Source organism: Xiphophorus couchianus, chromosome 4, assembly GCF_001444195.1.
Source record: "Xiphophorus couchianus chromosome 4, X_couchianus-1.0, whole genome shotgun sequence".
Taxonomy (NCBI): domain Eukaryota; kingdom Metazoa; phylum Chordata; class Actinopteri; order Cyprinodontiformes; family Poeciliidae; genus Xiphophorus; species Xiphophorus couchianus.
The window spans coordinates 6,627,069-6,646,271 of record NC_040231.1 but is presented as its reverse complement, the minus strand read 5'-3'; the positions used below and the strand labels follow the sequence as shown (position 1 = coordinate 6,646,271).

At 37.9% G+C, this 19,203-nt stretch overlaps 1 protein-coding gene across 4 annotated transcripts in view; it reads left to right on the top strand.

Annotated features, from left to right (window-relative positions):
- The window catches only part of shf (Src homology 2 domain containing F), a 102,534-nt gene that overhangs the window by 79,281 nt on the left and 4,050 nt on the right, over positions 1-19,203 (top strand). For 2 of the 4 annotated variants that reach the window (XM_028014428.1, XM_028014429.1), the window contains 2 exons: positions 12,383-12,557; positions 12,655-12,774. In XM_028014428.1, coding sequence (XP_027870229.1) covers positions 12,383-12,557; positions 12,655-12,774 — 295 coding nt within the window. Of the gene's footprint in view, positions 1-2,761; positions 2,909-12,382; positions 12,558-12,654; positions 12,775-19,203 lie in introns of all 4 variants that reach the window. The other 2 variants (XM_028014427.1, XM_028014425.1) reach the window with 2 other exon arrangements.

Genomic DNA, 19,203 nt, shown 5'->3' with positions numbered 1-19,203 from the left:
TGGGCTTTTAATCTCATAGCAAGAGAGTCCCCTACTTCACCACAAAATAGAGAAAATCTTATTAGGTCTGGAGTTTCTGACCTTCTGCTGCCATTGCACCACCACCCCATACATTTCCCACCAGTATAGACAGCAAAAGATCTTTTCCTCCAGCAACCTATTGGTAGATTTTCCCCACGACACCACCAGCATATCTATTTAATTGCTTGTCAGATTGAATATTCTCCAGTTTTCCCCCTCCCCTGCAATATCAGCTTGTAGATATTGCTTTTCATTATAATACTCAGGATAACCACACTGGTGTATTTTCTTGCAGAGTAGAAAGCACACAAATCTATAACATCATGTTTGTGCTTGTACTGAAAACCAACCAGTGTACCAAATCATATTAAATGTTCAGGTAGACAATAAGGTCTACTTGAACACAAATGATGTACAGTAAATCTGTCACATTGATCTTTCACATTGTTTTTGCACCAGGGGTTCTCTATTTTATTTTTTTTTTTAGAAACACCACCTTTGTAGATACCAAGTACCTATATCTTGTCATTTTAAAGCCAAAGTACTTGGAACTTATTTAGTTTGATGTTATTTGATGAAAAAATAAAAAGGAGCAAAAATACTAACCAATACAGTATTGGTTAAAGAATGAAATCTTTCACACAAAAACACACTCGGTACTATATCACATTTTTGTAAATATGTCTAAAAGCAGAGTTGTAGTAATAGTTTTTATTTCTAATAGTTGTTAGCCTGGTCATTGAGCATATCAGTTAACAAATCACACTGGTTTTACAACTTGAAACTGGAACATTTTGTGTTGGATCTGCTGTCAATGCTCAGTCATCCACGTAACATCAAACGTAAACCGAAGGCAGAAAAAGCAGCAACCATCCTTCTTGGCTCTCTCTTTATTACTTCAGTTTTTACTAAGAGTTTTTTACTGCACTTCTTCAAGAAGAATTATTATTACCTCTACATCTCAGTTAATTTGTTCTTGTTTACTTTGCTAATTTATTTTGAACACTAATGACAGACCAGCAGTATTGGAACAATGGGATTAGACCTCTAGCCAGGGTGCCATCTCACACCTTCCTAATTTATTGAAAATACTTTAATTATTTTACATTTGACTCTGGGAGATGGTCCAAAGGAGGGATGGTTGGATGAATGGTGTAATGTGGGGAGTTGCTTAATAGACTTTGTTTTTATGGCGTAACATATACAGTTGTAGCTCACCCTCCAGCATCACCTTCCTTCACATTTAACACTAACAGAATACACAATTTGAACCCTTAGTAAGAAAGATTACAATGTAGTTTTGGATACGCTAAAGATTTTCACTACTTGAGTGTTGCAACTTTTAGACCACAGATAAAATGCCCAGTGCTCCACTGCTACAAGATTAGTGCTACTCAAATGGCAACAATTGGCCTAATAACATTTCTGCATCATGAGCTGTTGGACTGACAAAAGTGTGAACTAGTTTGTGATTAATTCAACTTTTAAATATTTGATTAGTGGCACTCAGATTACTAAATGTGTCCCATATTGTGAGTTTCTTTAAATATATACATAAAAAAGTGACACAGTTAAAAGTAACTTTTTCTCTGTACTGCGCAACACTGATATTTACACCCCACCCTTTATTTTGATAAACTCGTGCTTCCAAAATGGAGTATCAATGGCAATATTTGATCTTTTATAAAATATACTTTATCTTCTCATGTTGAGAGCCACCAAAAATACATGTTAAGAGAGGCAACCGTGTAATAGATTAAATAACCCAACCAGGAGCAAAGAATTTGCTACTGGAATATGTGTGTATTTATTAGTCTTACCTTCTGACACAGACATCCTTTGATGAAAGAAAACAAAAATCTTCTCCAGCATCTCATTTATTCCTTATTTTCAGCCATTTAACAAGTGGCCTTACGTTGGAAACAGATGGGCTACCATGAGAGTGCTCGATTTATCCTGCTAATGCTTTGTCCAGACATGAGGCATACATTATCTTGGGGGCAAAAGCCTGTGTAGTGCCCAGTGCATGGATGGATTAGTGTGTGGTGCCGGACAGTGATAGATATTATCTACACTGCTCTTTATCTTAATAGGGAGGCCTAAATTCAGAATAATAACACAATGTCTGCTGCTATCATCCGTGTCTTGCACTTTTAACCCAAATTCATTGTATTGCATGTTCTCTAGAATATTGAGCTGCCTTTTATCCTACATTATAAAATAGACCTTGAAGACTATCTTTAACTTTATCTCTGCTCACGCTAAAATGGTATTCGTAATGGCTCTCATGGATTATCTTTTAAAAAACAGGAGATTTAGAGAATGAAGAGTGGGCGTTATATACCAACCTTTCAGTAGTAAGTTGGCTCTAGCATAAAGTCAGTTTAGTTATTTCTCTGAGTTGGGATGTAACAGAAGGACACCAAGATCCATTTTTGTGTCTTCAAGCTGAGTAACAATATCATTCGTTCTTACCTAGATCTAATCTTACTTTCTTTCCTGTTCTGCTGCATTCTTACCTTTTCTAGTCCACAGGTGCTGCTGATTCTTTAATCATACTTTAAACCTGTTCTCTTCCACACGCCTCCACCTTCTGCTCGTCTGCAGTATTTCTAACTTACTTCTTGTATCTTTTTTCTTTTTCCTCACTTTTCTTCTATCATTACTTCCCTTTCTTTACCTTTTGTTGCTGTTCTCTTTTTCCCCCCTCCATCTCTCTCTCCTGTGGCGACACTTGCAGTAGAGATTAAAGTGATCAAGGACCTACCATGGCCGCCTCCTGTTGGCCAACTCAACACCAGCCCTCCCCTGGCGGAGGAGCTCGAGTCTCCTTCCCAGACAGCTCAGCCGTCGCCCGGACCGACGAGCTGTGACCAGCACCACCATGGTGGGTGTTGGTGTCCAGCACATTTCCCATTAATTGCCATCCCCATCAGCCTTCTGTGTATCCATTATTCCATTCGTCTGTACACTCATTTATTTAGTTTAGGAAGTAATTAGGTGGCACATAATATATTTTTCATTTGTTTTTTTATTTGTTTGTATTTTTTTTTTTTACTCAGGCTGCTGACAGATCACATTGTGTTGTTTTTTTGTTTTTTTAATCAAATATCAAATTTGATTTCTCTCAGCCATAGCGGTAACTCAGAACCACATCATTGCATCACTATAAATGTGTCAGTAAAACACCTCTGTTTCATCCTCAATATGAGTGAGGACCCACTATTTAACTTCACAAATTGCATTCTTTTAACAAAATTCAGTCATCTTAATTTAATTACACTGAGCAATTAGCAGTGTTTAAAAGGCAGTTGTTTCTTTCCACTTTTGTCACTTGCTTGGTCATGATGAGGGATTGCTGCAAAATTTAACATTCGTTATTTGGGTCGTCTTCCTCAGACTGACACTTTTTTTGAATAAATGCAATTGAATTTGATTCTCTTTTTTTATTTTGTATTAGATTGGGTTTTGGATATCAATTAGACTTTTTCACTCGTAAAGTTCCTTTATATTGCATTTATGTGAATTGGTGCTTTGTAAGTAGACCAAACTGGAACCTGGATTAAATTCAAATCCCAATAATTTATTTATTCTACCTGATAATACCAAGACAGTGATGAAATTTCAAACTTTGGGATAGGTTGTATCAAAATAAATAGTGAAAAGGAACAGTGATCAGATTTTGTTACACTGCTAATTCAAAATTTTTGTTAATGTTGAACTCAGTTGTTTCCTACTTTTTATTGTGTTGAAATTTGCAGGCCAATGGAAAACCAACTTTAAAAGTGGTTCTCACATTTTGATTTGTAGTCTTCATGAGTTCCAGGCAAAAGCGATTCTTTCCTCTGGCCCAGTTCCTAGTTGGTCCTGAGAAAGCACAATTTTTTTTTATTTCATTTTATTTTTTTTTACTGCTCCAGGGGGTCGAGAAAACACAATTTTTATGTTGCTGCTGCAAGAGCTTGGCTATGGAATACACCAAAGAACTGGTACTAAACAAGCATTACCATTAGAACCAGTTTGTTAGGAATGCCTCCCCACGAACAACTTTAATATTCTTCTATTTAATTTCTGAACTATGGGGAGAAATGACAAAAATTGTCAAGCATGTGTAACTTAAAAAAAAAGGTTGTTAATGAGGGAGAGTAACATTTCCCTGCTAATGGTGACTTACTGAAAGAGTTTCAGATGCACTGAATAATTTGACTTTAGGTATTAGCGCTGTAATGATTGCACTTTTCCATCTGGATTACATGTGGCAGAAAATCACTAACTGCTGGGCAGGTTTTAAGATGAAGTCTCATTAGTTTTAATTGTGCTGAACTGCCGTCTCCATGCGTAATTGGCTTTCGTTGTGACCCCCATTTCCTCTTGTCAACATACTCATAACCGTCCCAGATGTCCCCCTGACCTGCTGTTCTATACAAGTGGATGACTAAAGGTAAAAAACAGACTCCTTGACGGCAATTTTAGCTGTTGACTTATTCATCATCATAATGGACACAGTTGACAAGTACGTCACCTATTTTTAAGAGACAGGCAGTAGTTGATATTGGGAGCCCCTGCACAGGGGCTTTAACTGCTTTGATTATCCAGGGGAAAGAAGGATATGTTTCTGAACTAATGCCAGGAATGGTATTTTCCCCAAGCAGAGTGGGAAAGCTCAGAGTGGGGCCATGAAAAAGGACACCACTGTGTGCTATAGGCGAGGACAGGGCGAGGAGCTGATTTATGCCCACAGATCCATGGGAAACGCTCCAGTTTCCCGAGTGATGTGAGGGAGTTTTAGAATCCCGTCCTGTAAAGTGATCCCCTTTCCATCCCAGAAAGTGTGGCCCCACTCTACATCTTTCAGGTCAAAGGTCCATGTGTCAGAAACACAGGGGATTGAAAGCTTCAACTGCTGTAGTGAATATATTTACAATGGGCTCCATTGACTTTAGAGTGCTGGTAGATCTTAATTTCCACACCAGAACATTAGACATCCATTAAACATAGAGTTGCTTAAATTCTATGGACAGGCTTAAATAACGTGAAGATTCTCTGTGTGTTCACAATAGTAGGACATGTTTATTCATAAGGATCTTTACCCAATTCTAAGGTGCTTTACACACAACAAAAGATGGAAGCCAAAAACAAATTAGGCATTTTTGAAAGAAGTGTGTTGATATTTTAATGCAAAGTTTCTAGTTCTCTGTCTCAGTCTCAGTCAGGAAGTGAACAATTTGTTTTCCTATTATCTGAGCTTGTCCCTGAATGTGGGCCAAGATGTCCTCACTTGAGGGTATGGAGTCTCAGAACCAGGGACAGGGTGGAGCATTAAGGATGTTGTGTAAATCAGGAGCATCATCAGTTGATGAGCATCAATTACCTCTTTTAAAACATGTAGGAGACATAATGCCAACAGAGCAGAATTTTGTCAGAAGCATCAGATGTGTATTTATGGACTCATTTTATAAAAAGGCTTTGGTTATTGAGGGCTTTAAAGGTTAGCAGGAGAATTTTAATTTACATTAATTAAGGAATGGAAAGCCAGTAAATATACTACTTGATATATTAACTTAGGCAGGATTGGATAGGAAAATGTGGTGAGTTCTGTTTGTAGCAGAGTTTATTAAGGAGATTGATGGGCAAAACATGGAAAGTACTGTTCTAGTGATTGGGTCAGGAAGTGATAAATGCATGGATCAATGTGTTCGTAAAAGAAAATAAGCATAAAAGGTGGAGGAAAAGTGGTGAGGTGAAAGCAGGTGCTTTTGGAGATGTAGCCCATGAGGTGGCTACTGAAGATGACTTCAAGGTTGTAGTTATGTGAGAAATGGGTTAGCATAGACTTCAAGTGAATAAGGCAGAAGTTGAGATCACGTTTAGTTGCAGATTTTCACAAATTTGTTAATGTCAAAATTTTTGTAGTTTAACCAGAGTATGTTCGTATGTCCGCTTCGTATGTCTTTGAAGCGGTCGGTGAAAAAAAGACTTACATGTGAAGGTCATGGATTTAAATTAGATGCAGATCAATTGAAGCAGAGTTTAAGATGTGAGCAATAGGGACATATGGCATTATCAAAAAGAGAGGACCAAACCAAAAACGTTGGGGAACACCGTTAAACAGAGATGTAATGGACTATAGTCTATTAGACAGACATAATCTGAACTGGGAAAGAGCCGAGCCGGTGATGCAAGTGGTACGTTTGTTAGTTTCAAAGGTTGTCGTAGGGACAACGAGAACGAGGATGCTGAGGAATTCAGTAAGAAAAAGGAAGTTGATGATTTGGTGATTTTTAGCCAGTGCTGTTATCTCTGGGCTTTAGATGGTAAAAGAAGATTGAAGATAAGCTAAAGACAATTGAGGCAAGGTTATTTGAGGACAGGGTTGACGACAATGGTTTGAGTCAGTCAGTGACAGACACATAACTGAATGAGGAGTAAAATGCTTTCAAAATTTATAAATGCCATTTTATAATCACTTTGTTCTAACTGAGATAAGCAGAAGAACAATGTACTACAAGTCAGCATTGTCAGTTCAGCCTCATTATCTAGACTGAAATGCAGATTGCCACAGCAGATATTAAATCTACATATAAATTGGGACATATTTGTTTGAGTATAAAAAGGAGCTAGTCTACTTTGTTTTTGATGAAATAATTATCCACACTTTGAAGAGTTTCTCTTTCTTTGCTTCTTTTGTCTTAGATGTCTTTTTAAAAGTATTTGAAGGATACACAGGTTTTGTTTTAAATGTATAAACTAGCTTGACATTTAGAGACTCGTTCTTTTGTCTGGGAAAACTTAATTAGAGCTTTCTTTTGAAACCTTCAGGAAAGAAGAACAGATTTTTTTTGACCACAGATTTAACATATCGATCAGAGCTCTTGAACTGTATTATTACCTTTTATCAAATTAGTCAGTTTTTTCAGCACCTACTACCTCATTATTATAAAATTAAACAGTGGTTATTTTCACATTCTTTCTTGCTAAATGAAAAAAATTTGGATAATCTTTTTTTGCGTCTGGAAAATTCCGATGAGTTGGAGACCTGTGAATTAAATTCCACACATCCAGTCTGTAAAACGTAATTTTCACCTTTCAATGAAGCCGTAGGTGACACATGTCGCCCCTCAGAGTAGTCATCCTTTTTGATAGGAGTATCATTAGCAAATGAGAATTAATTAGCTGGCTTAATTAGATAAATTTGCTCGGCAGTGTGTGCAGCTGGGGATAAGGTGTCATTGCTTGGAATCAGCTCTAATCAGTGTTACTTTATCTTTCATTTGGCTATCAAACAAAATGATCAATTCCTAGTTTCATGTAACAGTGCTATGCAAAAGTATCTATTACTAGATTTTTTTCTACATTTTGCCACATTTTGCCATTAATTTCAAAGTATTTTATTGTGTTTTTATGTGACAGACCTTGACAGCATGGTACATAATTATAAGTTGTAAACAAAACAACTCTCAACAGATTTCAGAGCCTCCATTTGCTGATCTTATTAAAATCTGATAGGCTATTTCTCTTTAGGATTTGCATGTTCTAAAGCTGAGTAGCACAATGCCTAGAAAATTCATAAAACTGTTATGGAGATATGGCTTGTAACGACCGTGCATTTTTCAGATTTTTAATTCTTCAACAAATGCCTGATATTTGGAATATATAATGAAATGAAATATTGCATCCAATAAGTAAGTCCTTTCTGATTGTGACACAATTGCAGTTACTGTGATGTTTATATCATATTGTGCAGCTCTAATATAGAGAAGTTGTTGCCCTTATTTCTTTTCAGAACTCTTGCAGCCTGTTGCAAGAGTTTTTCTTCCAGGATTGCCATCTGTGTTGTTCCATCAATTTTTCCAGCAACTTTGACCAACTTTCCTGGCTTGCTGATGAAAGAATCTCCACAGCATCATGTTGTTTAAAGTGTTATATTTTGGTCTGATCTAATTAGAACATATCCTTCTTCGTGTTTAATGTGTCGCTTATATATGGCTTGTGGAAAACTGCCTACAAGATTATTAATAGCTTTCTTTCTACAGTGACTTTCTTTTTGCTTCACTCTTCCATGGAACTCACGTTCTTGGAGACTAGTAGTTGTTCTCTCAACAGAGTTTCTCGCATGAGCTGTTGACCTTTGTAATTTCTCTAGTTACAAAGGTAACTTTGTAACTTTAGAGATTTTTTTTTTTTTTTTTTAGAAAACCATGTTTCATTTTTTGTTCTCAAAATTCTGCACCATTTCATGTGGCCTATGACATAAAATACCAATTTTGTTGGAAAGTAATAAAATGTAGAGTGGTTCAAGAAGTTTGACTCCTTTTGCAAGGCTCTTCACTTATGTATCTAGTCTGTTTTAGCTGGGGAGTCCTGCTGTGGGACACATTCTCATTGTTCTTGTGGAAAAAATTCTATTGTGCTGAGCTTTGTTTTGCTCTGTTGGGTAATATTGCTGTGCAGATTCCATCACTGAAATAGCCTTTTGACATTTATGTTTGTGTCCAAATAAATCAATTTGTTGCTCCTCACCAATCCCCTCTGCATTGTGTATATGTGTTTTTGTGTGTTTGGGTTTGTGTTTCTTTGTGGGATTCTCTGAAGGGAGATGCGTGTTTGAAGGGGACAGGCCTTCCAGCCATCAGTCACCATCTAACTGACAGCTCAATCTGATACACAGATTCCATTTGCTGCACTTTACAAGCAGCAGGTCTGATAACAATCCGAGATACCCTAACACATTTCACTATATGTCTTAGTGTGTTTATGGGATGATGCGTGTGCATGCGAGCCGGGGTGTGCATGTCTTCATGCACCCCCGCTGCCCCGCTCTTAAGGCTGCCTCCGAGGGCTTTTGTTCATCGGTGAGCCAATCCCCCTGTCAGTCTCCTGTCGGTCATGTCTCGGACGTTGCTCTCCAGAGAAAGAAAAGGGAGTTGGTCTCCCTCGCTCCTGCTTGTATTCGACCTCAAAACATAATTCTTCAATCGTCTGAAGCTGCCCTAGGTGAGATGGCTGGCAAAAGAAGCAGACACGAGTCCATTCACACTTGAGCAAATATAATGATCGCTTTTGTTTCGTTTAGAGTCCCTTCAGAATAATGCTTTCTTCTGGAAGTATGTAGGCTCATACTTCCAGAGGGGATTCAGTGCTGACAGGTAAGGTTGATTGGACAAATTCCATAGAGATCAGGCACTCAGCCTTTAATACAACTGGAGTAAAAGACCAAAGTTTAACCAAGGTCAAAAGGAAACTGTTTGTTACAATTTGGTAAGAAGTAGCATAGTGTTTGTAGAACAGAGGAAATGTGAAGAATTGAGGTTAATTAGAGTTGCAATGCAGAGATGGACTATGTCATAATACCGAGATAACCATATTCTTCTTCACTGAGCTAGTAAAGTTCAATGAACTTTACTAGTTCAATGAACTTTACTAGCCTATAATGGTTTTCATTTCCTCTCTTTAGACCAACACTCTGAAGATAAAAGAGTAAGAGCTCCTTTTTTACAGTCCATTTTCCTCTTTCTGTCACAAGCAAGTGTTAGGAGCAAACAGGGCAAGAGTTTCCAAGTGTTTGCCAGAGGGTGTTAGATGCAGAGATCAAAAGAGAGGGTGACGGGAAGCAGCAGAGGAAGAGGTAGTACCGCACATATGCAAACAGGAAGAACAAAATTGAAAGCGAAGGAGTGAGAGCAATTGGCTGCATCTTCATGTTGTGATCTGTCAGCGCTGACAGGGGCTGAGTGGAGCAAACATGCATCTCCTGTGTCCCCTCGGTCAGTTTCCATGGAAACGCTATTTCTCACCCGAACACATAAACTGCATTCTCATCTAACTTTCTTTATGTTTTCAAGCAGTCAGCCCGGGCTGTATGAAGGAAGGGGATAACTTCAAAATCTTTTCGTATTTACTTAGATGCAACAGGGGCCATCATTTGACTGCCTGCAGTTGAAGCATCAGACTGGAGAAAATTGGAGCTGCAGCTCATACTCCTCCATGGGTCCGAGGTTAGACCCACAATTTACCCAGCTGTCATGCAGCGGTACAATTTGGCTCTTGTTGTAAGACTCAGACGTAGCCCTGTAACGAACAGAAGTGCAGAGGCCAAGATAACAATCAGTCATTTGGAATAATCATTTCCATGAGTTTATGTTTGGGGAGATGCATCAGTGAGCTTAAGGCCAACGAGTTCAGTCTGGGGTTTAGTGCTGAGGTCAAGGGGGGCCCCTGGTGGTTGAAGGTGATGTAACAGCTGTCTTCCTCAGCAGCCTGACAAGACAGTGGTGATATTCATGTGATGGTGTAAATAACAGCAAAGAAAATGTATCTTTATGTCAACTTGTTCATAACCTATTTAAAACAGAATTAAATAGATGTGTAAATTCTGAATAACCCTGAAAACTGCTTTTATGTGTCTAATTTTCACTTTTTTTTTACATGTGTCACTTTTTAACCCTAATCCTGACCAACTCAGTTGTTCTCCTAGGCTTGCTAAAAATGATACAATGTCTGATTATTAAATTTATTTTATTGCCATCCCTTTAGGTCAGTGTAGACCTTAGAGTTGGACCGATCCGCAAACTGCCATGCAAGCCAATCCTCTCTAAGTGGACTGTAGAGTCTAGACTGATGTAGGGCTGTCTCCATCGATGTGCTGTTAAGATCTCACTGCTTGTCTGTCTGAACGTCAGCGCTATGTTCCGACAGGATAATGAAAACACAAAATGCAAGACTGACCATGAGTGACTAAGAGCAACAAAATCAGACATTGTCAAGTTTTCACTACATTAACCATCTCCATCCAAACCTGAGTGCCTTCAGCCTCAGCCTGAGTGCCTTGTGCCAACAGTCCCCACCTGACGCCGGTTGTGTGTCTGACGCTAGCAGCCTCCTTTCTCTTATTGCTTGGGAAGCGTGTCAGTGGCTGCAAACAGTTTAGTTTCCCCAAACCTTGGGGTGTTTTGACATCAATTATAGTGATGGATGACCGGGGAAAAGCAGCTGAATCCCTCCCACACACAGACACAGCTTGACCACCTCTCATGATCACCACTCCAGCCTTTGGTGCCCAGTGTTTCAGGGAACCTTCAGCCGTATCTTCTTTTTTTTTTCTATCTGTAAATGTTATTTTTTCTTCTGTCCGCTTCAGTGAACAAACCTGCATGCCTTTCTCTCTTCCATGAGTTGATTTGGCTGTGAAAACACCCGGTATATACTCTGGCAGTGATGTAATGAGAGCAGGTCACCTCAAGCCCCCATCTGCCATCAAACAGTTCCCTGTGGCCTAGCCAGGGGAGCGCTTCATGCCTGGAGCTGACCGTGGGAGTTTGATAAGCCAGTTTAATATTTAACTTGTGGAACTTGCATGTGTGTATTGCTGTTTACTCATATGAACTCTTCAGATTTGCTTGTTTGCACATTTACATCTACTAAAGCAGCAACTGCTCACAAATACTGTATTAGGTGTAGAGGTATTCATGGACACATGGAGTTGTTTAAATGTTTTGAAGGAAGTTTGTATGTGTTTTTTCTCTCTCTCTCTCAGTGGAATGTGTGCGCAGACTGATTTATGTGTCTTCCATAGTGTGTACATGTCCTTCTGTTGGATGACTTACACAACGTGGGTGTGTGGGTGTGTGTTTGCGATAGCACAGCCATGGTTTTTGTTCTCACACATTTACACTGGTGTAGTTTGACAAATACATGATGTCGTAAGCCTCACAAATACCTACTGCACATAAATGACCTTAACTTGACTTCTAGCTGGAGTAGAGGCAGCGGGCATGGGCCAGTATGAGACATTCATGGTATGATAACCTTGAGTAAATATGAAGTGGTTTACTCAAACGCTTTAAGCAAAAATTTAAAACACACTTTTATTTAAAACAGAAAAGCAACTGAAAAAGATATTTCAGATGCTACTACAAAACATGACATATGGATAAGTACAGCTTTAATTTTGTTATTTTCTGTTATTGCTATGTTTACATTATGATATTGATGTAGAAATATGGAGTTAAACACTCAAAATGAATTTATTGTTTTTAAAAGCTTATTGCATAGAATGTTGTACCCTGTTTGCTGTTATACTGTATATTAAGACCAGTTAAACAAGCTAATTTTAGATGCTCAATGTGTTGTGCTATCTGTTTAGGTTACAAGCCTGCAGTTGGCTTCTCAAAAAGCACACTACTTGTAGCTTCTTTAATGAATTTCAGCAACAATATAAGAGAAAATTTAATTCCCTAGCATATTAAAACTTTGTTAGGTCTTTGTACCAATCCTTGGCCCATGTCTCCTATACATTTTTTAAATTTTTATTATATATATAAGCTACATAACCCTTTTCTTAAAAATACTTTTTTCATTGTAGTTCAGTTTGATGGAGTGGAAAAGTCTCGAATGTCACCCACCAAGGATGGGAAAACTCGCCCGCTGCAGCGACATTCCAGTGGCTGTTTGGTCAACACCAAAATGACTTCACTGGACCACAGCAGCTCCTCTCTCGGGGAACGTATTGACCCCACAATGCCTCTGGAAAGCCAGTTGTGAGTGTGATTTTTGTTTGTTTGTTTTTGTCTTTATTGCAGTTTTTTTAACCTTGCCATATTTTTGCTCATCCTTCTTCCCTGCTGTTGGATGCAGTTGGTACCACGGAGCCATCAGCCGAACGGATGCAGAGTCTCTGCTCAGGATGTGCAAGGAGGCCAGCTACCTGGTTAGAAACAGCGAGACCAGCAAAAACGACTACTCCCTCTCCCTTAAGTAAGAACAACACATTTCTCCACCAAATAGCAAACTCTAAACAGTACTTCCAGTTTAAAGATCAGTCTAGCTTGTGATTTGTAAACTGAAGACATTCAAATAAATCTGATACCAGTAACATGTACTTACTAGACTACACATTCAGTCAATGCACTTTAGAAGAAAAACATGTCCAATTGATTTCCAATTAGAAAATAACACACACAAACACACACATACAGTATATATATATATATATATATATATATATATAACAATCTATTTGGTTGTGTTTGTGCAATTAATATTTTGTTCATGTATAATTAGAGATTTCCTGTTGTCCACTGCTATTCAGAACATCTATAGAGCCAGATGCCCATGTCTTTTAAAGAAATGTTGTGGTTTCAAATATATATAGCCTAGTGGTTTTAAAAGGATGGAACATTATATCTACATTAATTTAATTTATCGCATCTATTACAACCTACAATCTCTTGCTATAAGAGTAAGTATGAAATGAAATTGGAAAGTAGAGCAATACCTAATAGTGAACCATTTTACATTCACAAAGGGATGCTTTATTTGAACAGCTGCATTAATTCAGGTGCAACATATTGAATATTTGGCCATTGGAATGCCCTTTGTGCCTAGGTCTGATATAGACCTTAGTGGCTAAGGTCAGTGGTAGCATTGGAGTGATCAAAGAGTTTTAAAAGGCAAACTTAGGTTACTAAAAAACACAATCCTAATTGCAACATTGAGCAATAGTATAGCAACTCCATGTTTTTCCAATATCGTGTGTCCCAAGAATGCCTCCTTTTGAAAGGAAGCAACCTCCAGCAGGACCTGGCTCATTGTGAACAACCATCTGTTAAAAACAGCTGGTGGCTGAGAGGACATCACCAACAAGTTGTATACCTGTGGTCTGTTGTGTTGATGATTCTTACTTTTTGGATGGAAATAATTTCACCCTTCAAACCTCTTTCTTCCACCTGCTGTACCTCCTGGTCCTAGTCTGTCCTCCACATCACCTTTGTTTCCTTCATTTCACAGCATCTTCTCCCTAATTTGCTGACTTGCCCAATGCCCACAGCTTGGTTACCGGTTACCCTATCATTGGTTACCCCCTACTCTTTGATGCATCCTGCTGGGGGTTAAAAGGAGCCTCTTTAATTAGCTTAGACACAAATTTTTTCTTGGGGAGAGGTTATCTCTGTGTCAAAGCCCTGCAGAGAAGTCACTTTTGGTTTCTCTCTATAAGCTAATAAGGACAAACAGACATGGAAACATATCCTGAAACTTTTACCCTCCAAAGCTTTCAAAAATAAACATAAACAGCATCGATGCTTATGTAGTTTTTTTTACATGCCACTGTTGCTATCTGGGTTACGTTCTGTTGCACTGAATGATCATCTGCTTTTGCTTCAGTGGCTGTTTGTTTTCCTTCTATAACTACTGATAAAAAGATGAACAGACTCCTAAAACACAGATTTGCTGCCTTTCTGAGCATGTCTAGCTGGAGAACAAGCTGAAAGATCCAAACATATGTAATGGTACATACAATTAGGCGTTGTAGGGAGAAATGGATCTTCCTTTAATCCCTCTTCTTCTGTCTTTTTTTTTATCTTGGCTCCATTTATAAAGCCTGACCGGAGGAAAACTCTCAGCAGGAAATTAGGTGAACTTGTATTTCTATTTCAGAAATGTACAAAGAAAGGAATGAGATCTTTGAATATTTGAGCTTGGAAAAGTGTGGCTGTGTTACTTTATAAAATGTAGATGAACCCTGTCATTCAGCAGGCTTAATGAACTGAATACTTATGGGAAAATATATATGGAAAAACAGGTAAAATAAGGATTTTGACCTTTTTATTTTCCAAGAAAATAAATATTCACAGTTTTGGAATTACATTCAGATTGTAAAGTTCTCAATATTCTTAGGGTTGATGTGTTTCTGCACTCTCAGAAAATTACTTTGCATCACTCCTTAATATCCTGTCCTGTTGGAAACCATTCATTGCCATAACACTGCCTCAACATGTTTTACAAAAGGATTTGTGTTCTTTATAACTTAAACGCTGACATACATCTTGTTTCATTCCCCTAAAGTATATTGCTATTTTTACAAAGTTTTAATTTTCTCATGGATTTAGTGTGTTTGAGACTAAGTCCAAGTACTGTTCTCACTGTCTCCAAAATCTCGATGGACAGTAACACTCTGAGTTTTCCCCTTACATTTTATCCATGTATTAATACAGAACTGCTAATGGTAGGATCTAGACTTACTGATTGTCTTACCTAAAGATTGGGGTTTAAAGTCTGCTAATAATATGGGTATAAATCCATATAAATCCACTAAAGCTAAGACACAGAAAGAACAGACATTCATTCAGTTTCGATAAAGCTTTTTCTTTTAGTAATAATTATGAAGCTACCAAGAATCCATTCTCCCCTTTGCACCATAAGAATGAAATACAGATGAGCTAATGCTCTGGGTTTTACAGCCGCAAATGCAATATCAGATTGCAAGATTATAGGATTTACTGACAAATATGTGGCAATGTGTGGTTGTTGTTTTCCCCAGACCAATTACAACCAGGCAGTAAGAAAAGCTCACTTCAGTTCATTTCAGCAAGTTGTAAAAAGTATTCACATCCTATGACATTTTCTTACATTTGGTCAGGTAAAATCAACAAACTTCAGTGTTTTTTTATTGGAAATTTATGTGATGGACCAAAACAATAAAGTACATGATTGTGACATAAAAATGAAATGACACGTTTTTTGTTTATCTGTGTGGCATGTACTTCTATTCATGCCACATCAGCTGTAGGGCTTTCTCACAGCCTTACAGCTGATTCTCTGGTCTTTATCCTGTAATTATACAGGTGAATTGCTTAAACCAGGAGAGTGTGTTGGTACTAGCAGTGCTTGTAATATTGTTTTTTCAACACACCCTATTTATACTTCACCGCCTTTTTATCACAGACTTGTTTGATGTATTTTGTTTTCTCTATTAACATATTTGTTCACTAATATTCTCTAGCAAACTTTTGAGGTCTTCATAGAGCTGCTGAATATATATTGAGAATAACGTTCACACTGTTTGATTCTATTAACTAATCTTCTGAAAGCAATTGGCTGCACCATAGTTTCTTTAGGCATATGAGAGGGAAAGTAGATGAATATAAAGATACACCACACTTTTTCAAATTTTATATTTGTTCTGCTTCACCCATGTTGTACTGTGTGTGTTTGGTTTACACATAAAATCCAGTGAAAGCACATTAAAGTTTGTGCTTGTAATGTGACAAAATGTGGAAAAGTTCAGTGTGACTACTGTGTGACTTTATACTGTACTGTACAGTATTTGAGCTCCTGGGTTTCACAGGGAAGCTTGTTGTGACCTTGACTTCAATCATGTGAAACCCAGAGACAGATCTGACTCGATGGAGTGACAGGTGCCACCACCCTTACAGGCAAAGGTGGCTCCAGGTTCAGCCTCCTCACACATGCTCCTGCTGCCACAGAAAATGAGCGGAAACCCAAGGTGAAGAGCCTCCATGTCTGAGGTCACTGAAAAATGTATGAGGCCATGAGGTGGCACAAATGTGCATTGCATTATTGATAAGGACAGGCTTCGCCAAGACCTCTTGCCTATTCAGCTATTTGGTCTAAACAGAAATCTTTTTTCTCTTTTTTTAAAAGTACTCTACCCTTTTTTCTGCTCACCTTCCCTATACCATATCCCCATCTTTTCTTCCTTTGGCATGTTTGAAACATTTTTAAACCCCTCACAGGTTTTCAGAGCGCACCATTGTCCCATTTTTCACATCATAAAACAGATTTGTGCAGCTTGTCTCAGCTGTCTAAGTGGAGAAGTTGTTAGAGAATCAAATGTTTCCAGTTGATTCAGTTTGATGTCAGCTTACAGACGTAGAAAAGCTAAATTCAGCTGGTAACAAAAAACTTGCATATGTGTATGTATAGAATATAGAAAAGATGCATTATGTCAGTATTCTCTTTGCCACATTAGTCCAACAATCACTGACACCGTCCATAAGGACTGTTAGGCACAAAATGTCACTGATACAAAAACTGTGTTTAGAGTGCTGGATCCAAATATATTAATGGAAAGTTGAGTGGTAAGAAAAAGTTCATCCATACATTTTCATTAGGACCTTTAGGGAATTAGAGAGACCATTTAACCTAAACTCCATCCAGTAAATACCAGTCTCTTAGTGCTGTGCCAAGTATAGTGGAAGAAAAATATGTTAGAAAAAGATGCACAAACAAGAGGGAGAACTGTACTCTTGACGGCAAACGTTTTTTAAATTAACAGCTTAAAGGAGATACTGATTTCATTTTCTAGCAGCACGTGCCTCCAATGCCAAAAGTACCAGTACTTTGGTATCTTTGTACATGGGTGACCACCAAACTCGCCTGACCAAAACCTAAAAGACAATTTAAGAGGAAAAAAAGCATCAGATGCAGCAATGCAGACAAACTGAAGGTCACTATTAAAGCAATTTGGCCTTTCTTAACACATCAACAGTGAAACTGACTAGTCGCCTCCATTCCATGCCATATTGTTGCAAAATTTTATTAAAAAGGAGACCTGAATAGGTTTTGATTGCATATACAGTATGGCACATAGACATAATTTTTAGTACACTGGCATTTCTGCATTATGCAATGTTCTAATTTTCTGAAAATCTGGGTTGACTGTTTTTTTTTTCATTGGATGTAAGCCATAATGTTTAAAATGAATAGATCAGCACTTTGTCACTTTGTGTATAATAAAACTAAATAATGAGTTTTACTTGTTAAATTTAATGTCATTTGTTGAGATACCTGTAATGAAAACATCCGGTGCTAAGTTGTTATTAAATAATATTAGTGACTAATAGCTTGGCATGGATCATCCCAGTTATTTTATAATTTGTCCACATTTGAAATAATAGGCAGACAATATCTGATGCCTGAATAAAAGTCACACGGGGTCATCATCATTTTGGCTGATGACTTCTCAGTTTCAGCTGCTGTGGATTCATAATGCAGAGAGCATCATTCACAAAGCAATCCAATATGCTGGAGGTGGAGATAAGCTGTCAGGCTGTTCCTGCTATGAGTGCCGCTCGGTTCAAATCAAAGTCATAAACCTCAATAAACACGACAGCAGACCTCCCTGGTGAGATTCATCCTGATTACACAAATAGAGGGTCCACAAACACAGGAATATGATAACGCTACAAAGGCCTGTCAGCTCTAAAAACAGCCCCACATTCATTTTATCAACAACACTGCTGTGTCCTGGTTTCTGTCTCTGCTGGACCGTAACGTGATAAGGAGCTCTGAACTCCAATTGGGAAACCAGCTGGGAATCTAAAAATGCTGCTATTGATGTGTTTGCCTTTTTAAGTGTGGTTCTGAGTAACCTAACACCCTCCTACCAGCGCAGTGTTCATGCTGAAGATTCATCAAACGCATTTTACAGAGCATTTTTTTTTTTCTTAAATAAGTGTTTGCAGAATCATGAAACTGGAAAGAAATGCATTAGGGGAAGCATTTGTCCCATTCTCTTCAAACTGTGATGAACTTAATGATTGTGCTCTGAAATGGGAGCCAGAGGGGCAGTAATGGAGCAGTCTCATAGTTCTGTTTACTTCAGTTTGTAGCTTAGCAATCTTGCATTTCTGACTTGCTTTGAAATGCTTTGTAGATTTGAAATATACCCCCCATTCAGTCTCCATGAAAAGAAACTTGAATCTTGATGTATTCTCTGTAATCTCTTTACAGCAAGCAAATTCCTAAAACTAGAACTGCGCTTATTCATTTAAATCTGTATTTATATATTCTTCTTTATTCATTCTTAATGGTTGTCCTTTAATTGAACTCTGTATATTTTTTCCCTGGTTTGTTTATTAGCATGTAGGAAGGGAGAACTACCGCCAGCTCTATCATGCAATTACATGATTTGTAAAGTACAGACTTGCATACAAGGTGCCTAAAGCCTTTTCTGTGCTCCTGTTTGTCACAGATAACACTATGTGAATACGTATGTAAATATAGCAGGATATATTGGTGAGTGGTTACAAGTAAGAATGTTGTGTCTTGATTAAATAAAAAAAGGAAAGTGGTTATAAATCTTATCACCAGGCTTGACAGCTGCGTTTTGTATTTATAAACCCAAAAACAGAAATATGTGCCTGTTTGATGCTCATATAAATCAATCGCCCATTCCTTTTTTCTTCATAAATACACCATATATCTACTATTATAAGGCATGTTTAAGGCACCTTAAGCATGCCTGGTCTGTAATCTTACAGTAAAACAGTGACATTCCAAAAGTTTGATATCCTTCAATAAAAATATATCACATTCACAATAAATACATTTTAAATGGTCTGTTTAGCAAAATTTAAAACATGCATAACAAATTGTGTTTCT